This window comes from Ranitomeya variabilis, chromosome 7 (genome assembly GCF_051348905.1).
Source record: "Ranitomeya variabilis isolate aRanVar5 chromosome 7, aRanVar5.hap1, whole genome shotgun sequence".
In the NCBI taxonomy this organism is placed as follows: Eukaryota; Metazoa; Chordata; class Amphibia; order Anura; family Dendrobatidae; genus Ranitomeya; species Ranitomeya variabilis.
The window spans coordinates 3160578-3178270 of record NC_135238.1 but is presented as its reverse complement, the minus strand read 5'-3'; the positions used below and the strand labels follow the sequence as shown (position 1 = coordinate 3178270).

Here is a 17693-nt window from a genome sequence, read left to right as displayed (position 1 = left end):
TGTACATATACAGGAGGAGTGGTACTGTGCAGTGTATATATACAGGAGGAGCGGTACTGTGCAGTGTATATATACAGGAGGAGGGGTACTGTGCAGTGTACATATACAGGACAGGAGGAGTGGTACTGTGCAGTCTATATATACAGGAGGAGTGGTACTGTGCAGTGTATATATACAGGAGGAGTGGTACTGTGCAGTGTATATATACAGGACACGAGGAGCGGTACTGTGCAGTGTATATATACAGGACAGGAGGAGGAGTGGTACTGTGCAGTATATATACAGGACAGGAGGAGTGGTACTGTGCAGTGTATATATACAGGAGGAGTGGTACTGTGCAGTGTATATATTCAGGAGGAGTGGTACTGTGCGGTGTATATATACAGGAGGAGTGGTACTGTGCAGTGTATATATACAGGAGGAGTGGTACTGTGCAGTGTATATATACAGGAGGAGTGGTACTGTGCAGTGTATATATACAGGAGGAGTGGTACTGTGCAGTGTATATATACAGGAGGAGCGGTACTGTGCAGTGTATATATACAGGAGGAGTGGTACTGTGCAGTGTATATATACAGGAGGAGTGGTACTGTGCAGTGTACATATACAGGAGGAGTGGTACTGTGCAGTGTATATATACAGGAGGAGCGGTACTGTGCAGTGTATATATACAGGAGGAGTGGTACTGTGCAGTGTATATATACAGGAGGAGTGGTACTGTGCAGTGTATATATACAGGACAGGAGGAGTGGTACTGTGCAGTGTATATATACAGGACAGGAGGAGTGGTACTGTGCAGTGTATATATACAGGACAGGAGGAGGAGTGGTACTGTGCAGTGTATATATACAGGACAGGAGGAGTGGTACTGTGCAGTGTATATATACAGGACAGGAGGAGTGGTACTGTGCAGTGTATATATACAGGAGGAGTGGTACTGTGCAGTGTATATATACAGGAGGAGTGGTACTGTGCAGTGTATATATACAGGACACGAGGAGCGGTACTGTTCAGTGTATATATACAGGACAGGAGGAGGAGTGGTACTGTGCGGTGTATATATACAGGAGGAGTGGTACTGTGCGGTGTATATATACAGGAGGAGTGGTACTGTGCAGTGTATATATACAGGACACGAGGAGCGGTACTGTGCAGTGTATATATACAGGACAGGAGGAGGAGTGGTACTGTGCAGTGTATATATACAGAACAGGAGGAGTGGTACTGTGCAGTGTATATATACAGGACAGGAGGAGGAGCGGTACTGTGCAGTGTATATATACAGGACAGGAGGAGAGGTACTGTGCAGTGTATATATACAGGACAGGAGGAGCGGTACTGTGCAGTGTATATATACAGGACAGGAGGAGTGGTACTGTGCAGTGTATATACAGGAGGAGTGGTACTGTGCAGCATATATATACAGGACAGGAGGAGCGGTACTGTGCAGTGTATATATACAGGAGGAGTGGTACTGTGCAGTGTATATATACAGTACAGGAGAAGTGGTACTGTGCAGTGTATATATACAGGAGGAGTGGTACTGTGCAGTGTATATATACAGGACAGGAGGAGCGGTACTGTGCAGTATATATACAGGAGGAGTGGTACTGTGCAGGGTATATATACAGGACAGGTGGAGGGTACTGTGCAGTGTATATACAGGAGGAGTGGTACTGTGCAGTGTATATATACAGGAGGAGTGGTACTGTGCAGTGTATATATACAGGAGGAGTGGTACTGTGCAGTGTATATATACAGGAGGAGTGGTACTGTGCAGTGTATATATACAGGAGGAGCGGTACTGTGCAGTGTATATATACAGGAGGAGTGGTACTGTGCAGTGTATATATACAGGAGGAGTGGTACTGTGCAGTGTACATATACAGGAGGAGTGGTACTGTGCAGTGTATATATACAGGAGGAGCGGTACTGTGCAGTGTATATATACAGGAGGAGTGGTACTGTGCAGTGTATATATACAGGAGGAGTGGTACTGTGCAGTGTATATATACAGGACAGGAGGAGTGGTACTGTGCAGTGTATATATACAGGACAGGAGGAGTGGTACTGTGCAGTGTATATATACAGGACAGGAGGAGGAGTGGTACTGTGCAGTGTATATATACAGGACAGGAGGAGTGGTACTGTGCAGTGTATATATACAGGACAGGAGGAGTGGTACTGTGCAGTGTATATATACAGGAGGAGTGGTACTGTGCAGTGTATATATACAGGAGGAGTGGTACTGTGCAGTGTATATATACAGGACACGAGGAGCGGTACTGTTCAGTGTATATATACAGGACAGGAGGAGGAGTGGTACTGTGCGGTGTATATATACAGGAGGAGTGGTACTGTGCGGTGTATATATACAGGAGGAGTGGTACTGTGCAGTGTATATATACAGGACACGAGGAGCGGTACTGTGCAGTGTATATATACAGGACAGGAGGAGGAGTGGTACTGTGCAGTGTATATATACAGGACAGGAGGAGTGGTACTGTGCAGTGTATATATACAGGAGGAGTGGTACTGTGCAGTGTATATATACAGGAGGAGTGGTACTGTGCAGTGTATATATACAGGACACGAGGAGCGGTACTGTTCAGTGTATATATACAGGACAGGAGGAGGAGTGGTACTGTGCGGTGTATATATACAGGAGGAGTGGTACTGTGCGGTGTATATATACAGGAGGAGTGGTACTGTGCAGTGTATATATACAGGACACGAGGAGCGGTACTGTGCAGTGTATATATACAGGACAGGAGGAGGAGCGGTACTGTGCAGTGTATATATACAGGACAGGAGGAGGAGTGGTACTGTGCAGTGTATATATACAGGACAGGAGGAGTGGTACTGTGCAGTGTATATATACAGGACAGGAGGAGGAGCGGTACTGTGCAGTGTATATATACAGGACAGGAGGAGAGGTACTGTGCAGTGTATATATACAGGACAGGAGGAGCGGTACTGTGCAGTGTATATATACAGGACAGGAGGAGTGGTACTGTGCAGTGTATATACAGGAGGAGTGGTACTGTGCAGCATATATATACAGGACAGGAGGAGCGGTACTGTGCAGTGTATATATACAGGAGGAGTGGTACTGTGCAGTGTATATATACAGGACAGGAGAAGTGGTACTGTGCAGTGTATATATACAGGAGGAGTGGTACTGTGCAGTGTATATATACATGACATGAGGAGTGGTACTGTGCAGTGTATATATACAGGACAGGAGGAGTGGTACTGTGCAGTGTATATATACAGGACAGGAGGAGGAGTGGTACTGTGCAGTGTATATATACAGGACAGGAGGAGGAGTGGTACTGTGCAGTGTATATATACAGGACAGGAGGAGTGGTACTGTGAAGTGTATATATACAGGACAGGAGAAGTGGTACTGTGCAGTGTATATATACAGGAGGAGTGGTACTGTGCAGTGTATATATACAAGAGGAGTGGTACTGTGCAGTGTATATATACAGGAGGAGTGGTACTGTGCAGTGTATATATACAAGAGGAGTGGTACTGTGCAGTGTATATATACAGGAGGAGAGGTACTGTGCAGTGTATATATACAGGAGCAGTGGTACTGTGCAGTGTATATATACAGGACAGGAGGAGTGGTACTGTGCAGTGTATATATACAGGAGGAGTGGTACTGTGCAGTGTATATATACAAGAGGAGTGGTACTGTGCAGTGTATATATACAGGACAGGAGGAGTGGTACTGTGCAGTGTATATATACAGGACAGGAGGAGTGGTACTGTGCGGTGTATATATACAGGAGGAGTTGTACTGTGCAGTGTATATATACAGGACAGGAGGAGCGGTACTGTGCAGTGTATATATACAGTACAGGAGGAGCGGTACTGTGCAGTGTATATATACAGGACAGCAGGAGTGGTACTGTGCAGTGTATATATATACAGGACAGCAGGAGTGGTACTGTGCAGTGTATATATACAGGAGGAGTGGTACTGTGCAGTGTATATATACAGGAGGAGTGGTACTGTGCAGTGTATATATACAGGAGGAGTGGTACTGTGCAGTGTATATATACAGGACAGGAGGAGTGGTACTGTGCGGTGTATATATGCAGGAGGAGTGGTACTGTGCAGTGTATATATACAGGACAGGAGAGGTACTGTGCAGTGTATATATACAGGATAGGAGGAGTGGTACTGTGCAGTTTATATATACAGGACAGGAGGAGTGGTACTGTGCGGTGTATATATACAGGACAGGAGGAGTGGTACTGTGCAGTGTATATATACAGGATAGGAGGAGTGGTACTGTGCAGTTTATATATACAGGACAGGAGGAGTGGTACTGTGCGGTGTATATATACAGGACAGGAGGAGTGGTACTGTGCAGTGTATATATACAGGACAGGAGGAGTGGTACTGTGCAGTGTATATATACAGGAGGAGCGGTACTGTGCAGTGTATATATACAGGACAGGAGGAGCGGTACTGTGCAGTGTATATATACAGGAGGAGTGGTACTGTGCAGTGTATATATACAGAACAGGAGGAGTGGTACTGTGCAGTGTATATATACAGGACAGGAGGAGTGGTACTGTGCGGTGTATATATACAGGAGGAGTGGTACTGTGCAGTGTATATATACAGGACAGGAGGAGTGGTACTGTGCGGTGTATATATACAGGACAGGAGGAGTGGTACTGTGCAGTGTATATATACAGGACAGGAGGAGTGGTACTGTGCAGTGTATATATACAGGACAGGAGGAGTGGTACTACTGTGCAGTGTATATATACAGGACAGGAGGAGTGGTACTGTGCAGTGTATATATACAGGATAGGAGGAGTGGTACTGTGCAGTGTATATATACAGGAGGAGCGGTACTGTGCAGTGTATATATACAGGAGGAGTGGTACTGTACAGTGTATATATACAGGACAGGAAGAGTGGAACTGTGCAGTGTATATATACAGGAGGAGTGGTACTGTGCAGTGTATATATACAGCAGGAGTGGTACTGTGCAGTGTATATATACAGGACAGGAGGAGCGGTACTGTGCAGTGTATATATACAGTACAGGAGGAGTGGTACTGTGCAGTGTATATATACAGGAGGAGTGGTACTGTGCAGTGTATATATACAGGACAGGAGGAGCGGTACTGTACAGTGTATATATAGAGGACAGGAGGAGCGGTACTGTGCAGTGTATATATACAGGAGGAGTGGTACTGTGCAGTGTATATATACAGGAGGAGTGGTGCTGTGCAGTGTATATATACAGGAGGAGTGGTACTGTGCAGGGTATATATACAGGAGGAGTGGTACTGTGCAGTGTATATATACAGGACAGGAGGAGTGGTACTGTGCAGTGTATATAAACAGGAGGAGTGGTACTGTGCAGTGTATATATACAGGAGGAGCGGTACTGTGCAGTGTATATATACAGGAGGAGTGGTACTGTGCAGCGTATATATACAGGAGGAGTGGTACTGTGCAGTGTATATATACAGGACAGGAGGAGTGGTACTGTGCGGTGTATATATGCAGGAGTGGTACTGTGCAGTGTATATATACAGGACAGGAGGAGCGGTACTGTGCAGTGTATATATACAAGAGGAGTGGTACTGTGCAGTGTATATAAACAGGACAGGAGGAGTGGTACTGTGCAGTGTATATAAACAGGACAGGAGGAGTGGTACTGTGCAGTGTATATATACAGGAGGAGTGGTACTGTGCAGTGTATATATACAGGACAGGAGGAGCGGTACTGTGCAGTGTATATATACAGGAGGAGTGGTACTGTGCAGTGTATATATACAGGAGGAGTGGTACTGTGCAGTGTATATATACAGGACAGGAGGAGTGGTACTGTGCAGTGTATATAAACAGGAGGAGTGGTACTGTGCAGTGTATATATACAGGAGGAGCGGTACTGTGCAGTGTATATATACAGGAGGAGTGGTACTGTGCAGTGTATATATACAGGAGGAGTGGTACTGTGCGGTGTATATATACAGGACAGGAGGAGTGGTACTGTGCAGTGTATATATACAGGAGGAGTGGTACTGTGCAGTGTATATATACAGGAGGAGTGGTACTGTGCAGTGTATATATACAGGACAGGAGGAGTGGTACTGTGCAGTGTATATATACAGGAGGAGTGGTACTGTGCAGTGTATATATACAGGACAGGAGGAGTGGTACTGTGCAGTGTATATATACAGGACAGGAGGAGTGGTACTGTGCAGTGTATATATACAGGAGGAGCGGTGCTGTGCAGTGTATATACACAGGAGGAGTGGTACTGTGCAGTGTATATATACAGGACAGGAGGAGCGGTACTGTGCAGTGTATATATACAGGACAGGAGGAGTGGTACTGTGCAGTATATATATACAGGGGGAGTGGTACTGTGCAGTGTATATATACAGGGGGAGTGGTACTGTGCAGTGTATATATACAGGAGGAGTGGTACTGTGCAGTGTATATATACAGGAGGAGTGGTACTGTGCAGTGTATATATACAGGGGGAGTGGTACTGTGCAGTGTATATATACAGGAGGAGTCTGGAGCAGGAGGACAGAGGAGTGTGGAGGGTACCGAGTAGTCTGGAGCAGGAGGACGGAGGAGTCTGGAGTGTACAGAGTAGGCTGGAGCAGGAGGATGGAGGAGTCTGGAAGGTACTGAGGAGTCTGGAGCAGGAGGATGGAGGAGTCTGGAGGGTACCGAGTAGTCTGGAGCAGGAGGATGGAGGAGTCTGGAGGGTACCGAGTAGTCTGGAGCAGGAGGATGGAGGAGTCTGGAGGGTACCGAGTAGTCTGGAGCAGGAGGATGGAGGAGTGTGGAGGGTACAGAGTAGGCTGGAGCAGGAGGATGGAGGAGTCTGGAGGGTACAGAGTAGGCTGGAGCAGGAGGATGGAGGAGTCTGGAGGGTACAGAGTAGTCTGGAGCAGGAGGATGGAGGAGTCTGGAGGGTACTGAGGAGTCTGGAGCAGGAGGATGGAGGAGTCTGGAGGGTACTGAGGAGTCTGGAGCAGGAGGATGGAGGAGTCTGGAGGGTACCGAGTAGTCTGGAGCAGGAGGATGGAGGAGTGTGGAGGGTACAGAGTAGTCTGGAGCAGAAGGATGGAGGAGTCTGGAGGGTACTGAGGAGTCTGGAGCAGGAGGATGGAGGAGTCTGGAGGGTACCGAGTAGTCTGGAGCAGGAGGATGGAGGAGTGTGGAGGGTACAGAGTAGGCTGGAGCAGGAGGATGGAGAAGTCTGGAGGGTACAGAGTAGTCTGGAGCAGGAGGATGGAGGAGTCTGGAGGGTACTGAGGAGTCAGGAGCAGGAGGATGGAGGAGTCTGGAGGGTACCGAGTAGTCTGGAGCAGGAGGATGGAGGAGTCTGGAGGGTACCGAGTAGGCTGGAGCAGGAGGATGGAGGAGTCTGGAGGGTACCGAGTAGTCTGGAGCAGGAGGATGGAGGAGTCTGGAGGGTACAGAGTAGTCTGGAGCAGGAGGATGGAGGAGTCTGGAGGGTACCGAGTAGTCTGGAGCAGGAGGATGGAGGAGTCTGGAGGGTACCGAGTAGTCTGGAGCAGGAGGATGGAGGAGTCTGGAGGGTACCGAGTAGTCTGGAGCAGGAGGATGGAGGAGTCTGGAGGGTACCGAGTAGTCTGGAGCAGGAGGATGGAGGAGTGTGGAGGGTACAGAGTAGGCTGGAGCAGGAGGATGGAGGAGTCTGGAGGGTACAGAGTAGGCTGGAGCAGGAGGATGGAGGAGTCTGGAGGGTACAGAGTAGTCTGGAGCAGGAGGATGGAGGAGTCTGGAGGGTACTGAGGAGTCTGGAGCAGGAGGATGGAGGAGTCTGGAGGGTACTGAGGAGTCTGGAGCAGGAGGATGGAGGAGTCTGGAGGGTACCGAGTAGTCTGGAGCAGGAGGATGGAGGAGTGTGGAGGGTACAGAGTAGTCTGGAGCAGGAGGATGGAGGAGTCTGGAGGGTACCGAGGAGTCTGGAGCAGGAGGATGGAGGAGTCTGGAGGGTACCTGTTATGACCCCAATGGCGAGGGTCTCAGAGGAACGTGGAAGTCTGCAGAATACAAAAATCCAGCTCATAGGGCAGTGGTAACTGGGTTGACCATATATCTACTCCTAACGCCAACACTAGAAGTAGCCGGGGATCATTCCTACGTTGATTCTAGATGACACGCGCCAGCCGGAGAATCTAGCTACCCCTAGTAGAGGAAAACAAAAGACCTTTCTTGCCTCCAGAGAAGGGGACCCCAAAGCTGGATAGAAGCCCCCCACAAATAATAACGGTGAGGTAAGAGGAAATGACAAACACAGAAATGAACCAGGTTTAGCACAGAGAGGCCCGCTTACTGATAGCAGAATAAAGAAAGGTAACTTATATGGTCAACAAAAACCCTATCAAAATCCACACCGGAAATTCAAGAACCCCCGAACCGTCTAACGGTCCGGGGGAAGAACACCAGCCCCCCTAGAGCTTCCAGCAAAGGTCAGGATATAGATTTGGAACAAGCTGGACAAAAATACAAAACCAAAACAAATAGCAAAAAGTAAAAGGCAGACTTAGCTGATATAACTGGAACCAGGATCAGTAGACAAGAGCACAGCAGACTAGCTCTGATAACTACGATGCCAGGCATTGAACTGAAGGTCCAGGGAGCTTATATAGCAACACCCCTAACTAACGACCCAGGTGCGGATAAAAGGAATGATAGAAAAACCAGAGTCAAAAAACTAGTAACCACTAGAGGGAGCAAAAAGCAAATTCACAACAGGTACCGAGTAGTCTGGAGCAGGAGGATGGAGGAGTGTGGAGGGTACAGAGTAGGCTGGAGCAGGAGGATGGAGGAGTCTGGAGGGTACAGAGTAGTCTGGAGCAGGAGGATGGAGGAGTCTGGAGGGTACTGAGGAGTCAGGAGCAGGAGGATGGAGGAGTCTGGAGGGTACCGAGTAGTCTGGAGCAGGAGGATGGAGGAGTCTGGAGGGTACCGAGTAGGCTGGAGCAGGAGGATGGAGGAGTCTGGAGGGTACCGAGTAGTCTGGAGCAGGAGGATGGAGGAGTCTGGAGGGTACAGAGTAGTCTGGAGCAGGAGGATGGAGGAGTCTGGAGGGTACCGAGTAGTCTGGAGCAGGAGGATGGAGGAGTGTGGAGGGTACAGAGTAGTCTGGAGCAGGATGATGGAGGAGTCTGGAGGGTACTGAGGAATTTGGAGCAGGAGGATGGAGGAGTCTGGAGGGTACCGAGTAGTCTGGAGCAGGAGGATGGAGGAGTGTGGAGGGTACAGAGTAGGCTGGAGCAGGAGGATGGAGGAGTCTGGAGGGTACAGAGTAGTCTGGAGCAGGAGGATGGAGGAGTCTGGAGGGTACTGAGGAGTCAGGAGCAGGAGGATGGAGGAGTCTGGAGGGTACCGAGTAGTCTGGAGCAGGAGGATGGAGGAGTCTGGAGGGTACCGAGTAGGCTGGAGCAGGAGGATGGAGGAGTCTGGAGGGTACCGAGTAGTCTGGAGCAGGAGGGTGGAGGAGTCTGGAGGGTACAGAGTAGTCTGGAGCAGGAGGATGGAGGAGTCTGGAGGGTACAGAGTAGTCTGGAGCAGGAGGATGGAGGAGTCTGGAGGGTACAGAGTAGTCTGGAGCAGGAGGATGGAGGAGTCTGGAGGGTACCGAGTAGTCTGGAGCAGGAGGATGGAGGAGTCTGGAGGGTACAGAGTAGTCTGGAGCCGGAGGATGGAGGAGTCTGGAGGGTACCGAGTAGTCTGGAGCAGGAGGATGGAGGAGTCTGGAGGGTACCGAGTAGTTTGGAGCCGGAGTATGGAGGAGTCTGGAGGGTACCGAGTAGTCTGGAGCAGGAGGATGGAGGAGTCTGGAGGGTACCGAGGAGTCTGGAGCAGGAGGATGGAGGAGTCTGGAGGGTACAGAGTAGTCTGGAGCAGGAGGATGGAGGAGTCTGGAGGGTACCGAGTAGTCTGGAGCAGGAGGATGGAGGAGTCTGGAGGGTACCGAGTAGTCTGGAGCAGGAGGATGGAGGAGTCTGGAGGGTACCGAGTAGTCTGGAGCAGGAGGATGGAGGAGTCTGGAGGGTACCGAGTAGTCTGGAGCCGGAGGATGGAGGAGTCTGGAGGGTACCGAGTAGTCTGGAGCCGGAGGATGGAGGAGTCTGGAGGGTACTGAGGAGTCTCTGGAGCAGGAGGATGGAGGAGTCTGGAGGGTACCGAGTAGTCTAGAGCAGGAGGATGGAGGAGTCTGGAGGGTACCGAGTAGTCTGGAGCAGGAGGATGGAGGAGTCTGGAGGGTACCGAGTAGTCTGGAGCAGGAGGATGGAGGAGTCTGGAGGGTACCGAGTAGTCTGGAGCAGGAGGATGGAGGAGTCTGGAGGGTACCGAGGAGTCTGGAGCAGGAGGATGGAGGAGTCTGGAAGGTACCGAGTAGTCTGGAGCAGGAGGATGGAGGAGTCTGGAGGGTACCGAGTAGTCTGGAGCAGGAGGATGGAGGAGTCTGGAGGGTACCGAGTAGTCTGGAGCAGGAGGATGGAGGAGTCTGGAGGGTACCGAGTAGTCTGGAGCAGGAGGATGGAGGAGTCTGGAGGGTACCGAGGAGTCTGGAGCAGGAGGATGGAGGAGTCTGGAAGGTACCGAGTAGTCTGGAGCAGGAGGATGGAGGAGTCTGGAGGGTACCGAGGAGTCTGGAGCAGGAGGATGGAGGAGTCTGGAGGGTACCGAGGAGTCTGGAGCAGGAGGATGGAGGAGTCTGGAAGGTACCGAGTAGTCTGGAGCAGGAGGATGGAGGAGTCTGGAGGGTACCGAGGAGTCTGGAGCAGGAGGATGGAGGAGTCTGGAGGGTACCGAGTAGTCTGGCAGTAGCTTTCTCCTCCCATTCTATCTAAGAACATGAAACCTCTGGACTTCAGTGATCTGGTGTCTGGTCTTGTGACAACCTCTCACGCAAGGTTCACCGGCGGTTGTCGATGGTAATAGGTTGATACTTAGGCTGTTCTCCTGACCGCTGTCATGGAGTGATTCTTGAATCTCTGTTTTCCAGGATGCAATGTACCAGCTTCCTGCAGGAGTTGTCCTCAGATGGTGAATGGGTTCGAGCCTCTGCAGAGTTTTCTGGAAATATTAGTGGGAGAATCTCCCTGGTGAGAGGATTTGTTCTTTTGATTTCCATGTGAATGGAGTATAGTGTGCAGTCACTATGGGGACATAGACTATAGTGTGCAGTCACTATGGAGACATAGACTATAGTGCGCAGTCACTATGGGGACATAGGATATTGTGTGCAGTCACTATGGAGACATAGGCTATTCTGTGCAGTCACTATGGGGACATAGACTATTCTGTGCTGTCACTATGGGGACAGGCTATTGTGTGCAGTCACTGTGGAGACATAGGCTATAGTGTGCAGTAACTATGGGGACATAGACTACTCCTGTCAGTACAAACCAGTGTGGTGATGTCACTAGATGGCACTGTCACTCCTGTCAGTACAGACCAGTGTGGTGATGTCACTAGATGGCACTGTCACTCCTGTCAGTACAGACCTGTGTGGTGATGTCACTTGGCGCTGTCACTCCTGTCTGTACAGACCTGTGGTGATGTCACTAGATGGCACTGTCAGTACAGACCAGTGTGGTAATGTCACTAGATGGCACTGTCACTCCTGTCAGTACAGACCAGTGTGGTGATGTCACTAGATGGCGCTGTCACTCCTGTCAGTACAGACCAGTGTGGTGATGTCACTAGATTCGGCTGTCACTCCTGTCAGTACAGACCAGAGTGGTGATGTCACTAGATGGCACTGTCACTCCTGTCAGTACAGACCTGTGTGATGATGTCACTAGGTGGCGCTGTCAGTACAGACCAGTGTGGTGATGTCACTAGATGGTGCTGTCACTCCTGTCAGTACAGACCAGTGTGGTGATGTCACTAGATGGCGCTGTCATTCCTGTCAGTACAAACCAGTGTGGTGATGTCACTAGATGGCACTGTCACTCCTGTCAGTACAGACCAGTGTGGTGATGTCACTAGGTGGCGCTGTCACTCCTGTCAGTACAGACCTGTGGTGATGTCACTAGATGGCACTGTCAGTACAGACCAGTGTGGTAATGTCACTAGATGGCACTGTCACTCCTTTCAGTACAGACCAGTGTGGTGATGTCACTAGATGGCACTGTCGCTCCTGTCAGTACAGACCAGTGTGGTGATGTCACTAGATGGCGCTGTCACTCCTGTCAGTACAGACCAGTGTGGTGATGTCACTAGATGGCACTGTCAGTACAGACCAGTGTGGTAATGTCACTAGATGGCACTGTCACTCCTGTCAGTACAGACCAGTGTGGTGATGTCACTAGATGGCGCTGTCACTCCTGTCAGTACAGACCTGTGGTGATGTCAATAGAGGGCACTGTCAGTACAGACCAGTGTGGTAATGTCATTAGATGGCACTGTCACTCCTGTCAGTACAGACCAGTGTGGTGATGTCACTAGATGGCGCTGTCACTCCTGTCAGTACAGACCTGTGGTGATGTCACTAGATGGCACTGTCAGTACAGACCTGTGTGGAAATGTCACTAGATGGCACTGTCATTCCTGTCAGTACAGACCAGTGTGGTGATGTCACTAGATGGCTCTGTCACTCCTGTCAGTACAGACCAGTGTGGTGATGTCACTAGATGGCGCTGTCACTCCTGTCAGTACAGACCAGTGTGGTGATGTCACTAGATGGCGCTGTCACTCCTGTCAGTACAGACCTGTGTGGTGATGTCACTAGATGGCGCTGTCACACTGTCAGCACAGACCTGTGTGATGATGTCACTAGGTGGCGCTGTCAGTACAGACCAGTGTGGTGATGTCACTAGATGGCGCTGTCACTCCTGTCAGTACAGACCAGTGTGGTGATGTCACTAGATGGCACTGTCAGTACAGACCTGTGTGGAAATGTCACTAGATGGCGCTGTCACTCCTGTCAGTACAGACCTTTGGTGATGTCACTAGATGGCACTGTCAGTACAGACCTGTGTGGAAATGTCACTAGATGGCACTGTCACTCCTGTCAGTACAGACCAGTGTGGTGATGTCACTAGATGGTTCTGTCACTCCTGTCAGTACAGACCAGTGTGGTGATGTCACTAGATGGCGCTGTCACTCCTGTCAGTACAGACCAGTGTGGTGATGTCACTAGATGGCGCTGTCACTCCTGTCAGTACAAACCAGTGTGGTGATGTCACTAGATGGCACTGTCACTCCTGTCAGTACAGACCAGTGTGGTGATGTCACTAGATGGCACTGTCACTCCTGTCAGTACAGACCTGTGTGGTGATGTCACTAGATGGCACTGTCACTCCTGTCAGTACAGACCTGTGTGATGATGTCACTAGGTGGCGCTGTCAGTACAGACCAGTGTGGTGATGTCCCTAGATGGTGCTGTCACTCCTGTCAGTACAGACCAGTGTGGTGATGTCACTAGATGGCGCTGTCACTCCTGTCAGTACAAACCAGTGTGGTGATGTCACTAGATGGCACTGTCACTCCTGTCAGTAAAGACCAGTGTGGTGATGTCACTAGGTGGCGCTGTCACTCCTGTCAGTACAGACCTGTGGTGATGTCACTAGATGGCACTGTCAGTACAGACCAGTGTGGTAATGTCACTAGATGGCACTGTCACTCCTGTCAGTACAGACCTGTGTGGTGATGTCACTAGATGGCGCTGTCACTCCTGTCAGTACAGACCAGTGTGGTGATGTCACTAGATGGCGCTGTCACTCCTGTCAGTACAGACCAGTGTGGTGATGTCACTAGATGGCACTGTCACTCCTGTCAGTACAGACCTGTGTGGTGATGTCACTGGATGGCGCTGTCACTCCTGTCAGAACAGACCTGTGGTGATGTCACTAGATGGCACTGTCTGTACAGACCAGTGTGGTAATGTCACTAGATGGCACTGTCACTCCTGTCAGTACAGAACAGTGTGGTAATGTCACTAGATGGCACTGTCACTCCTGTCAGTACAGACCAGTGTGGTGATGTCACTTGGTGGCACTGTCAGTACAGACCAGTGTGGTAATGTCACTAGATGGCACTGTCACTCCTTTCAGTACAGACCAGTGTGGTGATGTCACTAGATGGCGCTGTCATTCTTGTCAGTACAAACCAGTGTGGTGATGTCACTAGATGGCACTGTCACTCCTGTCAGTACAGACCAGTGTGGTGATGTCACTAGATGGCACTGTCACTCCTGTCAGTACAGACCAGTGTGGTAATGTCACTAGATGGCACTGTCACTCCTGTCAGTACAGACCAGTGTGATGATGTCACTAGGTGGCGCTGTCAGTACAGACCAGTGTGGTGATGTCACTAGATGGTGCTGTCACTCCTGTCAGTACAGAACAGTGTGGTAATGTCACTAGATGGCACTGTCACTCCTGTCAGTACAGACCAGTGTGATGATGTCACTAGGTGGCGCTGTCAGTACAGACCAGTGTGGTGATGTCACTAGATGGCACTGTCACTCCTGTCAGTACAGACCAGTGTGGTGATGTCACTAGATGGCGCTGTCACACTGTCAGCACAGACCTGTGTGATGATGTCACTAGGTGGCGCTGTCAGTACAGACCAGTGTGGTGATGTCACTAGATGGCGCTGTCACTCCTGTCAGTACAGACCAGTGTGGTAATGTCACTAGATGGCACTGTCACTCCTGTCAGTACAGACCAGTGTGGTGATGTCACTTGGTGGCACTGTCAGTACAGACCAGTGTGGTGATGTCACTAGATGGTGCTGTCACTCCTGTTAGTACAGACCTGTGGTTATGTCACTAGATGGCACTGTCAGTACAGACCAGTGTGATGCTGTGACTAAGTGGCACTGTCACTCCTGTCAGTACAGACCTGTGTGGTGATGTCACTAGATGGCGCTGTCACTCCTGTCAGTACAGACCAGTGTGGTGATGTCACTAGATGGCGCTGTCACTCCTGTTAGTACAGACCTGTAAGGTGATGTCACTAGATGGCACTGTCACTCCTGTCAGTACAGACCTGTGTGGTGATGTCACTAGATGGCACTGTCTGTACAGACCAGTGTGGTAATGTCACTAGATGGCACTGTCACTCCTGTCAGTACAGACCAGTGTGGTAATGTCACTAGATGGCACTGTCACTCCTGTCAGTACAGACCAGTGTGGTGATGTCACTTGGTGGCACTGTCAGTACAGACCAGTGTGGTAATGTCACTAGATGGCACTGTCACTCCTGTCAGTACAGACCAGTGTGGTGATGTCACTAGATGGCACTGTCACTCCTGTCAGTACAGACCAGTGTGGTGATGTCACTAGATGGCGCTGTCACTCCTGTCAGTACAGACCAGTGTGGTGATGTCACTAGATGGCACTGTCAGTACAGACCAGTGTGGTAATGTCACTAGATGGCACTGTCACTCCTGTCAGTACAGACCAGTGTGGTGAGGTCACTAGATGGCGGTCACTCCTGTCAGTACAGACCTGTGGTGATGTCACTAGATGGCACTGTCAGTACAGACCAGTGTGGTAATGTCACTAGATGGCGCTGTCACTCCTGTCAGTACAGACCTGTGGTGATGTCACTAGATGGCACTGTCAGTACAGACCAGTGTGGTGATGTCACTAGATGGCACTGTCACTCCTGTCAGTACAGACCAGTGTGGTGATGTCACTAGATGGCACTGTCACTCCTGTCAGTACAGACCAGTGTGGTGATGTCACTAGATGGCGCTGTCACTCCTGTCAGTACAGACCAGTGTGGTGATGTCACTAGATGGCACTGTCAGTACAGACCAGTGTGGTAATGTCACTAGATGGCACTGTCACTCCTGTCAGTACAGACCAGTGTGGTGATGTCACTAGATGGCGCTGTCACTCCTGTCAGTACAGACCTGTGGTGATGTCACTAGATGGCACTGTCAGTACAGACCAGTGTGGTAATGTCACTAGATGGCACTGTCGGTACAGACCAGTGTAGTGATGTCACTAGATGGCGCTGTCACTCCTGTCAGTACAGACCAGTGTGGTGATGTCACTAGATGGTGCTGTCACTCCTGTCAGTACAAACCAGTGTGGTGATGTCACTAGATGGCACTGTCACTCCTGTCAGTACAGACCAGTGTGGTGATGTCACTAGATGGCACTGTCACTCCTCAGTACAGACCAGTGTGATGATGTCACTAGATGGCACTGTCACACCTGTCAGTACAGACCTGTGGTGATGTCACTAGATGGCGCTGTCACTCCTGTCAGTACAGACCAGTGTGGTGATGTCACTCCTGTTAGTACAGACCTGTGGTGATGTCACTAGATGGCCCTGTCAGTACAGACCAGTGTGATGCTGTGACTAAGTGGCACTGTCAATCCTGTCAGTACAGACCTCTGTGGTGATGTCACTAGATGGCGCTGTCACTCCTGTCAGTACAGACCAGTGTGGTGATGTCACTAGATGGTGCTGTCACACCTGTCAGTACAGACCTGTGGTGATGTCACTAGATGGCGCTGTCACTCCTGTCAGTACAGACCAGTGTGGTGATGTCACTCCTGTTAGTACAGACCTGTGGTGATGTCACTAGATGGCACTGTCAGTACAGACCAGTGTGATGCTGTGACTAAGTGGCACTGTCAATCCTGTCAGTACAGACCTCTGTGGTGATGTCACTAGATGGCGCTGTCACTCCTGTCAGTACAGACCAGTGTGGTGATGTCACTAGATGGCGCTGTCACTCCTGTCAGTACAGACCAGTGTGGTGATGTCACTCCTGTTAGTACAGACCTGTGGTGATGTCACTAGATGGCACTGTCAGTACAGACCAGTGTGATGCTGTGACTAAGTGGCACTGTCAATCCTGTCAGTACAGACCTCTGTGGTGATGTCACTAGATGGCGCTGTCACTCCTGTCAGTACAGACCAGTGTGGTGATGTCACTAGATGGCGCTTTCACTCCTGTCAGTACAGACATGTGTGGTGATGTCACTAGGTGTCGCTGTCACTCCTGTCAGTACAGACCTGTGTGATGATGTCACTTGGTGGCACTGTCAGTACAGACCAGTGTGGTGATGTCACTAGGTGGCGCTGTCAGTACAGACCTGTGTGGTGATGTCACTAGATGGCACTGTCACTCCTGTCAGTACAGACCTGTGAGTTGTGTTCATTGACAGCTCTCAGGTGACTACATCACATAACAGGAATATCGAGTTCTGCTAATAACAATCAGCCTATAATGTTCCCATTAAAGACGAAAATTTCAGCTCTGCTTCACAAAAGGTGTGAGCCAATGTGTATGGAGGGTGTGACCCCATAGTGTCAAGGAGAACACCGGAGAGATCCCACAGATCCCACCGCTGGCACCAATTTATCAGAGGACATAGCTGCGCTGCCTCCAATCATCAGGAGAATTACACAATTGTCTGAGGAGTGATGGACGAGGCCGCGGCAGCTTCCACTACTAGGCCGGTTGTTGGGGAGCTTTCACATTGCATCTCTGCAGCCGTTCAGAGGCCCCTTTGGAGTTTATTTCTGAACCCCCAGTAAAACGGATTTCGGGTGCATGCGCCGACTGGGCCATAGATTTTATTGGTGATGGCAGAGTGAACGTGTGTTCTGTCGAGCATCATTTTTGGGAGTGTACGCCTACAGGAGGTGGACACCCATACACAGTCTAGTTTGGATGTA

The 17693-nt window shown here is 50.1% G+C and overlaps 1 protein-coding gene across 1 annotated transcript in view; it reads left to right on the top strand.

The window, feature by feature from the left end:
- LOC143785026 (uncharacterized) overlaps nt 1-17693 on the top strand; it is a 46467-nt gene that overhangs the window by 7715 nt on the left and 21059 nt on the right. The window contains exon 3 of the mRNA XM_077273671.1: nt 11045-11144. Within this exon, the coding sequence (XP_077129786.1) occupies nt 11045-11144 (100 nt within the window). The remainder of the gene's footprint in view (nt 1-11044; nt 11145-17693) is intronic.